This window comes from Tuber melanosporum (assembly GCF_000151645.1).
Source record: "Tuber melanosporum whole genome shotgun sequence assembly, scaffold_24, strain Mel28".
Lineage (NCBI taxonomy): Eukaryota > Fungi > Ascomycota > Pezizomycetes > Pezizales > Tuberaceae > Tuber > Tuber melanosporum.
This window is the reverse complement of record NW_003298908.1, coordinates 551,035-565,640: the sequence shown is the minus strand read 5'-3', so window position 1 is coordinate 565,640 and position 14,606 is coordinate 551,035. Positions and strand designations below refer to the sequence as shown.

General features: G+C 48.1%; 1 protein-coding gene; it reads left to right on the top strand.

The window, feature by feature from the left end:
* Window positions 1–9,897: 9,897 nt before the first annotated feature.
* Window positions 9,898–10,806, top strand: GSTUM_00006104001 (uncharacterized protein; the record flags this gene model as incomplete). XM_002838252.2 has 1 exon in its annotated part: window positions 9,898–10,806. One exon carries the CDS (start codon window positions 9,898–9,900, stop codon window positions 10,150–10,152), a length of 255 nt encoding a protein of 84 aa, XP_002838298.1. The 3' UTR covers window positions 10,153–10,806.
* Between the last annotated feature and the right edge of the window lie 3,800 nt (window positions 10,807–14,606).

Sequence of the window (14,606 nt, the reverse complement as noted above, 5' to 3'; positions counted from 1 at the left end):
AGGAGACAGACGTGAATACCGTCAGCGATCAGCGACCAATGTTTAGAAATTCACTTCTTGAACGGACACATCAGCTCCTGGTACTCGCCTACTCACCTACCCGTACATACATGAATAGAAAATGCCTGCGCTACACTTATCAGCCCCCCCCCCCCTACGCATTTGACCAGATCTCTGGCTCCCATACACATCTTAGTGACAAGCACAAATCCTTCGGGCTTATTACCCGCTCGTAGCATGATGCTTATTTTCCCTGCTACGATAGGTAGATTTTTTCTTGTTATGATACCCAGGGAAAATAACAGAGTGCGGAGAGCAAGCCGTTGTCGATATATCTTGTTTGTTTTTTTTCCTCCGATGGGATTACGTTTATCCCCCATGCTTGCTGTCGCCCCCCCCCCTCCCCTCACCCTCATTTATTAGACATAACTAACACCTGAATTCTAAGGAATTGGGGTATGTTACAGTAAATTCTAGGTAAACTCATCCCGCCACTACTACTCTCTGTATTATTGTTTCTATCCCCAGAAAAACACACAACTGCCACAGGATTGGACCTCAAGAGAGATAGTGGCTACCTCAGGAAGTGAAGCAGCGGGTCGAGTTTGCCCGGAATTTACTGCGTAGCTGGATAGCGAAGCGATATATAGAGCATGTTTGGCTCGCGGTGATTTGAGATATAGCCCCAGTTTAGAATTACGACTTGCAAATCGCCCTCTGCCGAACACTGTCTAATTTCCAATTTCCAATTTCCAAATCATGATTTGTTTGGGGTTAACTCTAGGAAGTTGAGTAAAACATAGGGGCATATCAACTGCGATTTTTCTCAATTAATCATTCTATTCAGCTTTCATGTCGCAATAATAGACCTTGTGAGTTAATAAAAGCACCAAATGGTATAAGCAAAACAGTCTTAGCCCTAAATCTTGAAATCGGAATATGATCCTTCCCGAGTAATTATTCGAAATCAACACTTGGAAACATCACCAAAACCACACTCTGCGATGGCATCTCAAATCACGACAATCCCAATCACAGCGAGCCAAACAGGCCCATAAGACTCCTATACCCCCCCAGCCCGCCCTGCTATCCTCCAGCGACAGAATGTGTATCGTAAATCAACGGACACAATTCCTCCACAGGTTTCAGGGCTGAATCAAGAATTCCAATGCAGAATTCCTCCTACACTTTCACCGATAGATACGATTGCTCTTTTCCAACCTATTTCCCAACACGACATAGACCCAATCCAACCATCAGCGATATCCCTCAGGAAACCGGTACCGCATTCTTCACATTCTTGATGGTATCCCCTAGGCTGACTATTATTTTTATTATTCCCCTTAGCCGGGATAATGGAGATGCCGACAGCCCCGGAATGTTAAGGCGCTGTGTGCTGTATGGTTGTGAGTGGAGAGGAACAACAACAAGGGGATCTAGAATAGTAGTGAGGAGATGGAACAGAAAATAATGACGGCCCCCGAATATCACTATACCAGAACATCACCCGGGAGGGGGGATGGTAACTAAAACCATACTCATATTTATACTTTCGAACCCAATACTAGATGAATCCCGTAAGGTACAAAGGAGGACTGTCGGAACATGCACTCCAAGAGTGCGTAGCGATGCCCAAGGACTAGAACTCAGGAATCTTAAAATCCAAAAGCTTCACGTCGGTGAGAAACTACTTATGATACCCTCGGCATCTCAACAATATCATATCGCGATTCCGGTGAGGAAATTTCCACGCACAAATTTTGCTACCGCCGTAGTGTCCAGAACGAATATATCACGGCAAATTCTCATAGTTGTCGTATGTTTTTCCTATGGAGGCCTACTCTCGCTTCAGCGCAAAGGGTGTGCATGCACATATAAGTACGATACCCTTCTTGGTCTTCACTCAAAACAAAGTGTCCATATCCATGAGGACTTCCTCATGTTTATCTCTTCCTCCTCAGCACCAACCCGTAAACCCAGAAAGCCATCAACAGCATCTCTCCCATTCCCAGACACTCCCAGCCCAAATCCTCCTATCCTCCTCCCACCGCGGGTCCCATCAGATATACCCACAGTGCTTCCCTGGTCAGAAAAACACCCCCACCCGGGAGATACGAGACCCAGATCCCCATGGACAGCAATCCTGATATCCTCTTTGCCGCAATCTTAGAGAAGTGCCGGTGGGAATCCGATTCCCTCCCAAAGAGCGATATTTGAAAAAATGAGCAAAATATCTTCCCCTTAATCGTATACTTCTCCATCCAGGTCTTCAAGAAAACCCAAGGGATATCTCATTTACCGGGTAGGCCACTTTCCCAATGGGACCGCCCCTACCAGTGGCAAACCAAACCCCCACTTTTTCCGGTGTCAAGTATTTTTACTCGGGTGTCGGATTACACCTGTGTTTTTTTTTTCCCCCTCCCTTCTACTCTCCCAGATTAGAAGGTAACCCGGGATGAAAAGACATTTAGAGTTTACAAAACCCTACTCGATGACCGGGATACGATATGATAGCCTAGACTCCCCGGACCGCTAGGGGCATCCCGGCAGCAGTGCTGCCTAGTTCGTGAAGGGGATAGATAGCTAACTCAACGGGTGCGGGATGGATCACATATTTTCCTCGCCCCCATCTTCGAGTGATAAGGAGTGATTTTAGGTCGCGGTGTGTGACCGGTTGCCCAAAGTAGGCACGCTATTTCTGGCCTCCATCTCCTCTGACAATGGAATACGGTAGATACGGGGGAACCATGACTGTCTTCCAAGCATAGTATACATGGAAGGGTAAGCGTGACCCCCAGAGACATCGAGAACGACCCGTGCCAAGGGGTGATTATTATCTTTTATGATAATAATATTATTATGATAATGGTGGTTCTATCCCAGCCTGTACATGGCCCAGAATATTCCGAGATTCGAAATAGTTCAAATGCAGAAAAATGGCTTGGATGTTTGCTATTATTATAGTCACCTCGCAGCGAGAGCTCCCCGGTCGTGCGGTGCTACGGCACCTGTGGTAAACCCGAGGCCACTGGCAGCGAAAATCTGGGAAATCCGCACACAGATTGAGGGAGGGAAGAATCCAGTCCGTGACGGGTCACGCTTTTCGCACTGCGTGACGCGCAAAACCAAACCACATAGTTGGCTTTACCGTCAGACTGCCGGTACGGCATGTTGTATCACAACTCCACTACAATATCTTACGTTTGTTAATCTATCCTGATAAACAAAATAACGCAGCCCGGATACGCTCTCGCTTCCTCCCTTCGACGAGGCCAGCTTGCATCCCAATTTCTAGACCACTTTTAAGGCCCTGGACAAGGTGCTTCTACACACAAGCACAACACACCAACCATTCAGCCCCCGGTTGTTGTCCCTGTCTGCCTCACACCCGGTTGACTGAGGCTGCTGCCCCGTCTCAAAGAGTACCCCTTGTGGTCAAAATAGGTCCCAAGTCCAAGCCAGTATATCTCAAACCCAGGCGAGTTCTGTTTCCAAGTGGCCCTTCCGAGGGCCCGTCGAGCTATCCCCGGGATAAAGTTCCAGCCAAAAGCCAAGGGCTGATGTTCGATGCTAGTAGCCGAGAGGTCAGCTGGAGAAGACTGCGCATGCCTAGATCAACGCTGGTCTATCCAGTTTCTCCAACTGAGATGCGACATTTTCAGAGTTTGGTGAATGTTTCCAATAATTAGTAAACACAAACTATAAATCTCGGAGTTCTCTCCGGAAACCCCAATCTGGTAATGACACCTGCATCCTTGGACGTTATTCCGCTCCTATCGCGGAAGGAGATTATTTTTCCCAATAGATAAACTCGGATACTTTACCTACGGCTGCCATTCCACCAAAAACTAACTTCCTCCAATCGGACGGTTGAAACTCGGATCACTAATTCTCACTCGCGAGCTCGGCAACACCTCACGTCCTGCCTGACGGGAGGAGCAAAAAACACGGCCTCCAGGTACCTCGCTTGTAAACGTGTCTCGGTTCTTGCCCACGACATCGGTTGGGTTAAGTGGGGGCTCCGCCGTCCAGCCTCAGGGTCAAACATGGCCACTCAAGCCCACCAACTACGCTGTTATTCGAGTACGATGCAACGATCGATAACTATTTCCCGCAGATCTCCAATACCGGTTACAGACACTCCTCGTTTTGTACGCCCCCGACAAGAGGTTTCACTTGCCGGTATATTGCTCGCCGGGAACTTGGAGCACAGGACCAGCTACACCAATTAAGGAGACCGGCGAGGTCGACAGTCCTGGAGATTATCTCCATTTCCCAGAAGACCTCGCTGAGATCAGAGCTTTTTCCATCCTGTCTACAGTAAAAGCCAGAAAAATTCGTGCGATTGATAGTTGTCGGCAGAAAGACTAACCTGAACAAGGAGCCCCGAATTCTAACACGTGTCCTGATAGATGAAAACTCCCCCGAACGGTACCCGGACCCAACATCCGGAAGGGCGGATATTAGGTTGCTTTGTTCAAGAGCTCTAGCTAGTCCTCGATAGCACCGGCATATAATAGGTAATAATGTTTCGGCAGAACAATCACACTAGCAAGCACCCAGAGATCTGTCATCCCCACGATTTTACAGCAGATCACAAGTTCCCCCGTAGCCAACCGCAAGCTAAACTCGGCAGCTCTAAGGATCAATGTTATCCTGCCCTCAGCTCCCGCCCTCTAAAACAATAACGAAAGTTTGCGGCGGATAAAGACATACCTTCCAGAGGAAGTCCCAAGCGTTCAGCAAACCAGGCCGCACCGCGACAAGCCGATTAGCTGGTTACTTGGGCAATCGACATCATGGAGCTACCCCGACAAGCTCTTGTTATCCAATCTACAGCTCTATTTCCCCGCCAACCCCATTTTGTCTCAAACGTTAGAAACAACCCACAACCCGAGTACCCTCCCGACACCAATCAGTGATCCCACTCCCACCCCGTCAGCTTTTCCCACATCGTTTTTTCCCCAACCCTTTCTTGAGCTTTTTTCCTTTTTCTTTTCCCCTTCCTTCTCCGGAAGCCAGAAAAAGTGCCGTACCAACAGCGTAACTCCGTACCACCGCTTCGGGGCTTGATTCGAGGAAGGCAAAAACCCCAAGATTGCACACGGTAACGGAAACTTCCCGTTCCATACATGCTGGCATGGCAGCCACGAAGCATGCAGATGTTTTGAGCAACAGACGTATTGGCTCGATTCGCAAACTGGCATTCTTGAGACTGTGCGGTATCATACGTAAGTCAGCGAACCAAGCAGCCACATGTATGCACTGGTGTGTGTGTGTACGAACTGGAGTGTGTGTGTCGAAAATAACCCCTGCTCCCAAATGTCTAAACTACCACACTCGCATCGATTATATTTGAAATGCTGAGAGGGCCAATCTTGGCCCGAGAAATTTTAGCCAGGACGATATCACTAACTCTTTCCTTTTTCCTCTTCCCCTCCGCCTCCCCCCCTTTTTCCCCCTTCACTCTCGACGATTGATCACTCCGGTGCTGCCCAGTCAACACATCTTTCATGGCACTTTGATAATCCAGCGCGCTCTATCTGCCGTTGCCATCGTGAGCTTCGATATTCGATAGTGTGGTAACATATGGATACGTTGGGGGCGGGGGCGTCTTTTACCCGCTTAGTCTTCCAAAGAGAAAGCACGCCCCAACGCCTGGAGCATTAGAGCCAGTGCTCAAGGCCTCCAGTGGCGTCCGCCAAAAAAAAGAAAAAAAGAAAAAAAAGAGCAAGAGTAAGAGCGAGAGAGAGGCAATTTAGGTTATGATTTTTTCTCCACCCCACTGGTCCGTCCTCCTTCGCGTTTCACGCCATGCACACAAGTGATAAGCAGATAGGGTAGCCACCAAAGCACCAAAAACTGCACACAGTATCCCGGCCAATACCCGAGTACGTTTAGTTTAGTCTTATCCAGGATACCGTATATAGCCCATTGGGGCGGCGCCGTTCCGGTCAGGTTTGCAGAGGGGAGCTGTGTTATGCATTATGCCTCCACAAATTATGGGGGGCAACCCGTGTTGATTGGGAGCTCAATATTTGGTGGGGAGGGTGCGAGGCACATCACCCACATCGAGTCTATCGACTGGTCCATTGTGCTTCGATTCCCACGTCGTCTCCGCATAAAACGACAGAAACCTCACCCTTCCCCCCCATTTCATAGTAAGTTACTCGTACCGTAGCGTACAAGGCCTTGCGGGATTTTCCACCAAAAAGGGTGATGATGCTTATTCCCCATCGCACAGTACCGTACTCGTACATATAAGCCACGAGAAAGTTGATTCAGGTCTGGGGAGTTCTGGGGCACGGTATGTACGGCACGATACCGAGACGTACCGGTTTCGGAGCTCCGCATGGACAGCCACCCTAACCTGTTCGCCGATTCGGGAAGTGCTGTATATAAAAAAACAAAAAAGCCCCCCCTCCCGATTTTCTCTGGGTTTCTCATGATTAGTTTCGTGGAGGCCAAAGCCCGATTACGAAATGATTCTCTCACCCATCCTTTACACGCATGGGAGGAACCAGAAAGCGAAGGTCAGTGTACAAACAAAAAAAAAAAAAAAACACACATAGCGAATAACCGACCATAAAAAGAACCAAGGCCTTTTCCCATATCTCCCGAGACAGCTGAAATGCCCAAAAGTCACAAAGTGGGGCCGACGCATCCGAGTGATTAGGCATGATTAGCTTTGGTGGCAATTTTTTTTTTTTTTACACACAACCGAGACGCGCGGGCGTTGTGCTTCTGAGCCCTGAACCCCCTCCCCTCCCCCCTTCACACCGTAACCGAGGTCGTTAATGGATGGAGTTTCAAAAAACTCCGGTGGTGTCCAGTATCGTTGCCGTAGCGAGGTTGTTTTTTTCTTCTTCCTTTCTTTCTTTCTTCCTCTTCTTCTCTTCGGTGATCGACCACCACCAACCCTCCCTTCCCCCTGGAAAAGCTTTAACAGGTAAAGTGCGGCAGGATAACTTTTCTCGCTACCATTGTTTATGATGGGGCCCATGGGGCGGGAAGAACCTTAGTAGGAGCGTTGCATCAGGGGTCTCAAACCCTTCAACCCTTTTTTTTTTTTCCTTCCTTCCTTCCTTCCTTCGTGGGCGCCCCCGGCAGGTGGTCTCTCTCCTTCACACTTGCCTACGGCAAGTGTTCGCGTGGTGTTTGTGCCGAAATAAAAGTAATTGTCTGGACATTTATGGAAATAATGCCAAGAGGAAGTATGGAGTGTTTTTTTTTGACAAATTCACCAAAAAAGCTCATTTCCTAAACAGCAGCAATCATAGCAAAAAAAAAAGTCTCAAAAAATCTCCTATACAATGGAATCTCTAACTTTTTTCAAGGTCGTCACGCTGCTTAAAGACAACACAAGGGAAAAATTGAAGCCCCTTTTCCCGAGTGCAGTACGGTAGTTGAGTTATGAGGATTCAGGCAGGGAGTATTTCTCATGATAACTGGCTCCAAAAATTTGTGAGAAACACCCTTGGGCAAAAAAAGGCAAGGTTCTTCCATGACTAAGCATGAAAAAGAAACCTGCGGTGGCTTTCAAGTCCAAAACAGAACCTCCATCGCACAACTTTTCGCTCCATCTTTTTTACTCGGCACAAACAACTTACGCCGCCCTGCCGTGCTTGCCTCTTGGATCCCGCTTCTTGGTACGGCAAATGAGCCCTCCGGTCACTACGGTGCCGTACCGTACTTCATTTTTCCATCCCGTGACAAAAAAAAAAAAAAAAGTCACTGCATTGACTCCCCAACGAACTCTTACACAGTACTCGTACTAGCCTCCTTCTCATTATCGATTTCGAAAAGGTCGTCAGTTCGCCAACCTCCCCCCTCTCCTCTCTCGACGCCATGCCGGGGGGGAGCCGGGCCGGTTCTCTAACCGAGAGAGGCAAAAGCCCAAAGCCAGAGAGAAAGAAGAAGGAGAGTGGGCCGTGGGAAATTGCGTTGGATGGATCGAGGGATACCGGTAGGAAGGGTTATCGGTACCGTCCGCTACTGTCTGTCTGTAGTGGTTCTGGTGGTTTTCTGCTTGTACTATACAGTATGGTACTAGTGGCCCGCTTATGGTCATTTCTTCTCCGTCGCCGATTCGGCCATACTGTACCATACTCATACGGAGGAGGAGATTCTTCCTGAAGTTCCCGAGATTATCGGTTTGAAGGGGTTCTATACATATGGTTTTACTTTTTTTTTTTTTTCTGAGCCCGGGCCCGTTGCGATTTCGCAATTGCTGACATTCGGTACAAGTACGTAACATTCGGAAGCCCCACCGGGCTTGACAAGCGCAGGTGCACTGTGATTTCTCTCGCACAGGTCGGACTGGAGCTAAGGGTCACTCACTACTTGTAAGGCATGGCTAAAGAGGATGATCCAAACCAGACCTTGGGGAAGAGACCGCGATTTCTCGCACGCTTTTTTCTAACTGCAAGGTAAATTTTCCGCTCTCAGTAAAAAACGAGGAGTAAAAAACGAGGAGTAAAAAAACGAGGAAGAACGATTTGGCACAACTGCATAAGCCTGCCGGTATACCAGCGCCAGCTGGACGAGAACCCAGGGTATCATAAAATAAGCTCAAAAGCGAGGATAAGGCCGCGAGTTCAAAATTACAATCATTCTTACGGTACATTTTTGACTGGACAGTACGATCCCGAGTTCAGACATAACTGTTTTAGTAACACCCATTCATCCATTCATCCGCATACCATAGGTTATAATACTTGTAAAGTGCAAGTTTTGCAAATTCAGTACCGATAACATGTTTTAAAGGGGGAAACCGGTTTTTACCCGATATAAAAAAAAATTAAAAAAATGCTACAGGTTATCATACTTGTATAATAAGTGTCGGAATAATTTACTTAACCTTATGCTGATACGAATTAAAAAATACAGCACAAGTTACCTTTTTAACCAGGAGGGAGAATAACAAAGTCCTAAGCGTGAGGTTCAATTCTTACTTGTGATACCCGTACTTGCGCCTCCGGGGGTATGTTAACTTGGATTTATCCCGAATTCATGGGTTCAGTTGTTCCCCCCCCCCCTCCCCCCTTACCGGAACACCATCGCCCAAGTCGCTTTAGCGAGGCTCGTAAAAAATGTACGACACCCTTGGGTCAGTTTCTGCGTGATCAATTTTCGACAAGGGTTATTATTATTACTACAGTACCGTGCCCTAGTTTCTTTCTATTTTTTTTTTTGATTTTGATTGGAAAATCGCTTGGCGATTGGGTTCCCTTCCTGCAAGTGACGGAGTGCATTGATCATGTCCCACACAAAGAAAATTGCTACAGTAGGCCAAAGCTTGGTTTTTTGGAGATAAACCCACTCCTCCCTTACTCGCACAGGGACTACCACTGTAATTTAGCGGCGGGGACGGGGAGGGGTGGGGGAAAGTACAGTACTGGTACGTGGCGGCCTTCAATGGTGCAGAAAGGAGCTTGAAAATTGGTCACCTGGTTAGAAATTTGCTGGCGCCCTCACCTTGTCCAGCCATGTATGTATGATACCTGATATTACGGATTAATTTAGCTGTGGATAGCATGTGTCCAGTGCGATTGAGGGCTGCTTCCCGAGGGGCGTTTGTACGGTACATTGTATCCACGGAGCCGGTTTGCCGCTCTCTGGCATCGCAGCTTGGACTTTTTTCTATCCCTGCTTCATTCGTCAATCCATGACCTCCTGGTACTCGTAGTAATGGGTCACTTGAGCCTCTTTCAATGCTGAACGTTTGTACCGAGCATGGCATCTCTAATCGCCTACAAACGGCAGTTCGGTGGAACGCCCCCCGCCTCGGCCTAGAGGTGAATTGAGGGCGGCTTACATGTAGCAATGAAACGTGTCGCACTAAAAGGTGATCTGTAGCAATACACAGCATGCAAAAGGAAAAGTGATGCATGGGAGATGGTTACCCATATTTTTGGAAGCGCGGGAAGATCGACTTCCTCGACCCTTTTTCTTTCACAATTCTGGCGAGTGATAAATTATGATTGCATTAACACATGTAACCGTAGAGTTCACGTTTCCGTGCAGAGGGACCTCCCCTCCAGATCGCGGAGAATGCATAGCATCCGCATGACACGCACCGGATACGGAGGTTCTGCACTGTTAAAAGCATATCGAACGGGGCTGCAGCATTTCCGAGGCGGGATAATGTAGAGACAAGGGACCCTTCCCAGTCCTGGCATTGAATCGGGCATCCCTAAGCCTTGGGAAGCAATGGTAACCTTTTTCCCCACTTCCCTATTTCGTCACCGGTGAATGCTCAGCTGCTCTCAGCGAGTGTAAGGTTACGAGATGGCGGGGGTTGTCGTATTTGGTCCTGAGGTTGAATGCCCGTTTGCTCCACACATTCCCAGCATGAAGGACCTGGACATTTGTATCCGAGTTTAGTATGGGCGCTCAGATACGCACAGGTAATTTCGCCATACCAATTTTTGATCCCTGTGTTCAGGTTCTTCCTCATGCTGGGAACGCGTAGTTGGTTGTAACAGGGTTAAAGCCTTCGGGATCCCCCCCGCTTGAATTTCCCCGCAGTGATCCGAGCTCACTAGCTGCCGCTCCAACTCGAGTATTGCTGAAATTTTGGCCGCTAGCCGGACAGCTGTACCGTGAGATCGAGAAGTGGATTCCTAGGCATATTATCGCTCATTGAACTCGAGCTATGATATCAACAACCCCGGTGCTGGTCATCCCCCCCATACCCGTATTCCCATGAGCGCCTGACCCGGGAGTTGCGGAATTGTCCGATACGGAATGAATCCCAGATAAATACCTGGCCACATTGAATGAAAGCGGGGACACCCCCGCCTCTGAGTCTTCAATGCCCGCAGTATTACATTATACAGAGGCGTCGTCGTAAGGCATTGAGGTTGGGGAGAGTCGCGAGACTCCCCGACGGCCTCCGCCGATACTGATCAGCCCAAAAACGGGCTTATCAAGCGCCGATATTAACTCATAGCACTGCCTATCTGGCCAGTACCGTAGAGGTAAGGTTAATGACTGCCGTTTGAGGAGAAAGTGCACGCTGTTTGCCGGGTGAGCCAAATTGTACGAGTACTTGTGAGTCGCGGGTTAAAGCGTGAGACGTATATTGCGTGTGCATACTCATCGCACGTGGATTCAGAGTTCCTGCCTTGGGACTGGGTCCAAGACCCTGTCCCTACTACTGCACCTCAAGGCAAATCATGGGCTGGATACCTCTCGTCGCAGGTTTCGGTGAACGTAGCGGAGGGGTATGATACTTCTTTCGTCAAAGTAGAGCGCAAAGTAATTAATAAAAGTCCTATCATACCTAAACCCCGAAATGTTGATCCCGTGGGATGCGCATTGAAGACACATACCGGAGTTCATCCGAAGCTGTTCATAGCATATCCTTTTGACGCTCAGCATGCTGGACCTCTCCCATGCGGAGTCTTAATACCGGGTCGCACCGCCCCGCTTCGCTTGCTCCGTCAGGGAAGGAAAAAAAGAGGTACTTTGAGAAGTACTAGTACTCGAGTAAAGGGATGAACTCCTCAAATCATATCTCCCGGAGTTACACACTCTGGCCAATTGGGATGACACAGGTACCTTGTGCACCCTACAAGATGAGCGATAATTTTAGTATTTTCCATCCATCCCCCTTCCACTTTCGCATCACCCACGATGCATATTTCGAACTTTCATCCTCGGTAAACTGCCGGCAATTTCCAAATTCGTGACGACGGACCGCATTCAAACGGTGTTGGCCACAAGTGTCCTTTCATTCGCCACACTTCCCCATTTGAAAACCTTCCGGTATCCCAACAAGATCCCCCCGTCATGCAATGTGAAAATATAAAATATAAAATAAAAATAAAATAAAATAAAGAAAGGATTTGGCCGACTATCCGAGGATAGCTTTTCTTTTTCTTTTTCTTCCCACACCTCTCTAATCTAAGCGGGTTCATACAGCAAAGGTCGACCCTGTCGCAACACCTTTAGCCAAATACTGATGCAGACAAATGTGGGGGTTCCTGAGAGAGCAGCTCTCCCTCTTTTTTTTTTCGACCCATCCACATGCGTAAGTAGGGATGCTGTGACGGAAATCGAAAATTCCTTTAGAAATTACCCCTATCAAAGGACAACAACTAACCTTTTTGGGGGCAGAATATCGTAGGGGAACTGAGGCAGTGTGTCGTTATCTCTTTCCCGCCAAGCATGGACAGCACTCGTTCAAATCGGGACCAGTAACGGGACGGCGAGGGGGAGTAGGAAAGGAAAGCAAAACAAAGAAAAAGAAAAAAGGGAAAGACCCCAGTGAAGGGGAACGTGGAGAAAAGAGGGAAGAAAAAAAAAGAATCGAAAATTCTCTCTGAGTGTCACCATAACTAACGCCTCCGGTTGCTCCAATGATGATGACCTTAGCAGTAGGAAACTTCAAGAACCTACAGTATCCAGTCAAAGGCTAAACACTTTGTTACTATACCGGTGATTTGATATATGCCAGCTGCGGAATGTGTAACACCCCCCAAGTTGATCAGGCATTAGATCCCATAATAGAAACCCGACACCACCTAGAGGCACTAAATTCCATCAATAGCTGCGATACGGTTTCCGCCATGGTCACCTCCGACATCACTTGTGTCACGTATGGCGTAGAACGGAGTGGGCGACCTCTCGAATAAAAATGCCAGCCTATAGGCCAGGGAGTGGCATACCAAAGCTATGACAAAAGGGTTGTCCCACGTCGGGCTATGAAGGAGAGCCATAGACCCGGTCGCGATTTCATTATCAGAGGCAGGCGAAAAGGGCGGGGAGAGTGAACCACAATCGACGATTGAGCTGAAACCATGAAGAAATACGAATTGACCAATGCTGTTTTAAGCCGCGGCCGAGGTACACATATCGTATGCCGTATGATGGGGGAAACGACATTAGGGAGAAGGGGGGCGAACATCATACTCAATGTTCTTCCTGCTTTCGTGCTTGTGCATCAGCCATCGTTTGAAATGGCTAATTGAGAAGGCGAGTATAAGAGGGCTAGAGAACTCGATCCCGGAGATACTTCTTCCATTGAGTTTCATTCGGCCGCAGAAATGATTGATAAGTACTGTAACGACCGAGGAGTTCCTGGTCCAAACTCTCAGGGCAAAATATGAAGGAAAAAAATAGAGTAAAAAGTAAAAAAAAAATGAGACAGACTCACAATGGAGATGGCTCGATCTTCCGACTTCGTCCCACGAGGCATGCATGCATGCAAGTTCAGGGGGGGAATAGGTTTCTCGCATTTCCTCCTGCACTCAACCCCGAAGCCCCCTAAAAAAGAATTGGCAGATTGATAGGACCAGATCTCTCCTTGGGACCACATAGAGACGCCTCGCTGGGCCAGAAACACGGAGGATATACAGTGTCTTGCGTGATAAACAGCTGACGGTTTCTTATACTCGAGTAAGCTGCTCGGAAATCCGCCAAACATTGCACACGTACAGTACCAAGTGAAAGCAAGTCCATTTCCCCTCAATATAGCTAAACGGGAGCTGGAAAGCAGAAAAAGTAAATACTGCATTCGGAACACCAAAATCGTTCCATGCACATCATACGAAGTTCCATAACGCGCATTCAATAAGACCACACATTATTCTAACCCTTCCCTTACCCAAGAGATCAGTGGGATAAGGTCTTAGTTTGAAACTCGAATGATTCACTGCCAATTAAGGAAAGATACTTTCCGGATACCGTCATTCTCCCAGAAAATATCTTTTGGACGCAGCGGAGAAGGGGAACTAAAGAGCACCGCCCCCCTCGAGGTTGAGTCATGATGCGACGGGAAAATCTCATCCATCCCCCACGATATCTGCTTCTTTGAGGATGTGGATTTGATAGCCTTGAAAACAATCACCCCACGCGCTGCTGTTAAAGTAGCCGGCAATCTATGTGACGATGGGAGCAATGCAGACGCAATCCCGAGGTACCAGGAAAACTACCGTACTCGAACAGAGCGAGAGCAAGTAGCTGCGAACTGGAATCCTCCGAAAAACATCTGTTTCACATAGTTTACGACAGAAACGAGAAGCGGGCCAGGGTGGTGTGAGTGAGTGTGTGGAGCTTTTTCATACTTGCTCTCGTGTGTGTTGGCCACTTATATGCTCGCCGACGATAGCCATCTCTCACACCATCCCCTCTCTCTATCTTGGCATGAGCAGATAATTCGGAGCAATTGAGCCTCCAAGGTGAAAGCCTTGTGTGGTGGAACTCGCCACATGTGCGTACCCATCATGGACCACTAGACAACAGATTCGATCTATCTCACCAATACTTGAATTCATGGGGATAAGAGAGGATTAAACCCTCGGCCCGTCGGCGGAGGTCAACTCACATAGAGCTGCACCCGAGGAAAACATGTTCCAAAAAGGAAAATAATGAGCTGGAGAATTGGGCGATCGGGGCCCAACAAAGACTGGAAGACTAGAGTGGAGAGCATTGAATAAATTATGTGAAAATAAGAATGAGGGAGAAATATGAGAGCACGATGGATATTATCGTCGGAGGTTGTTCTCTCCCAAGGACGGTGGAGAGACTTGGAGTCGATTCCAGTAAGCGGGTACTCGCCTCAGATCAGGACGCCGGGTACCGAAATATAAACAATAGTC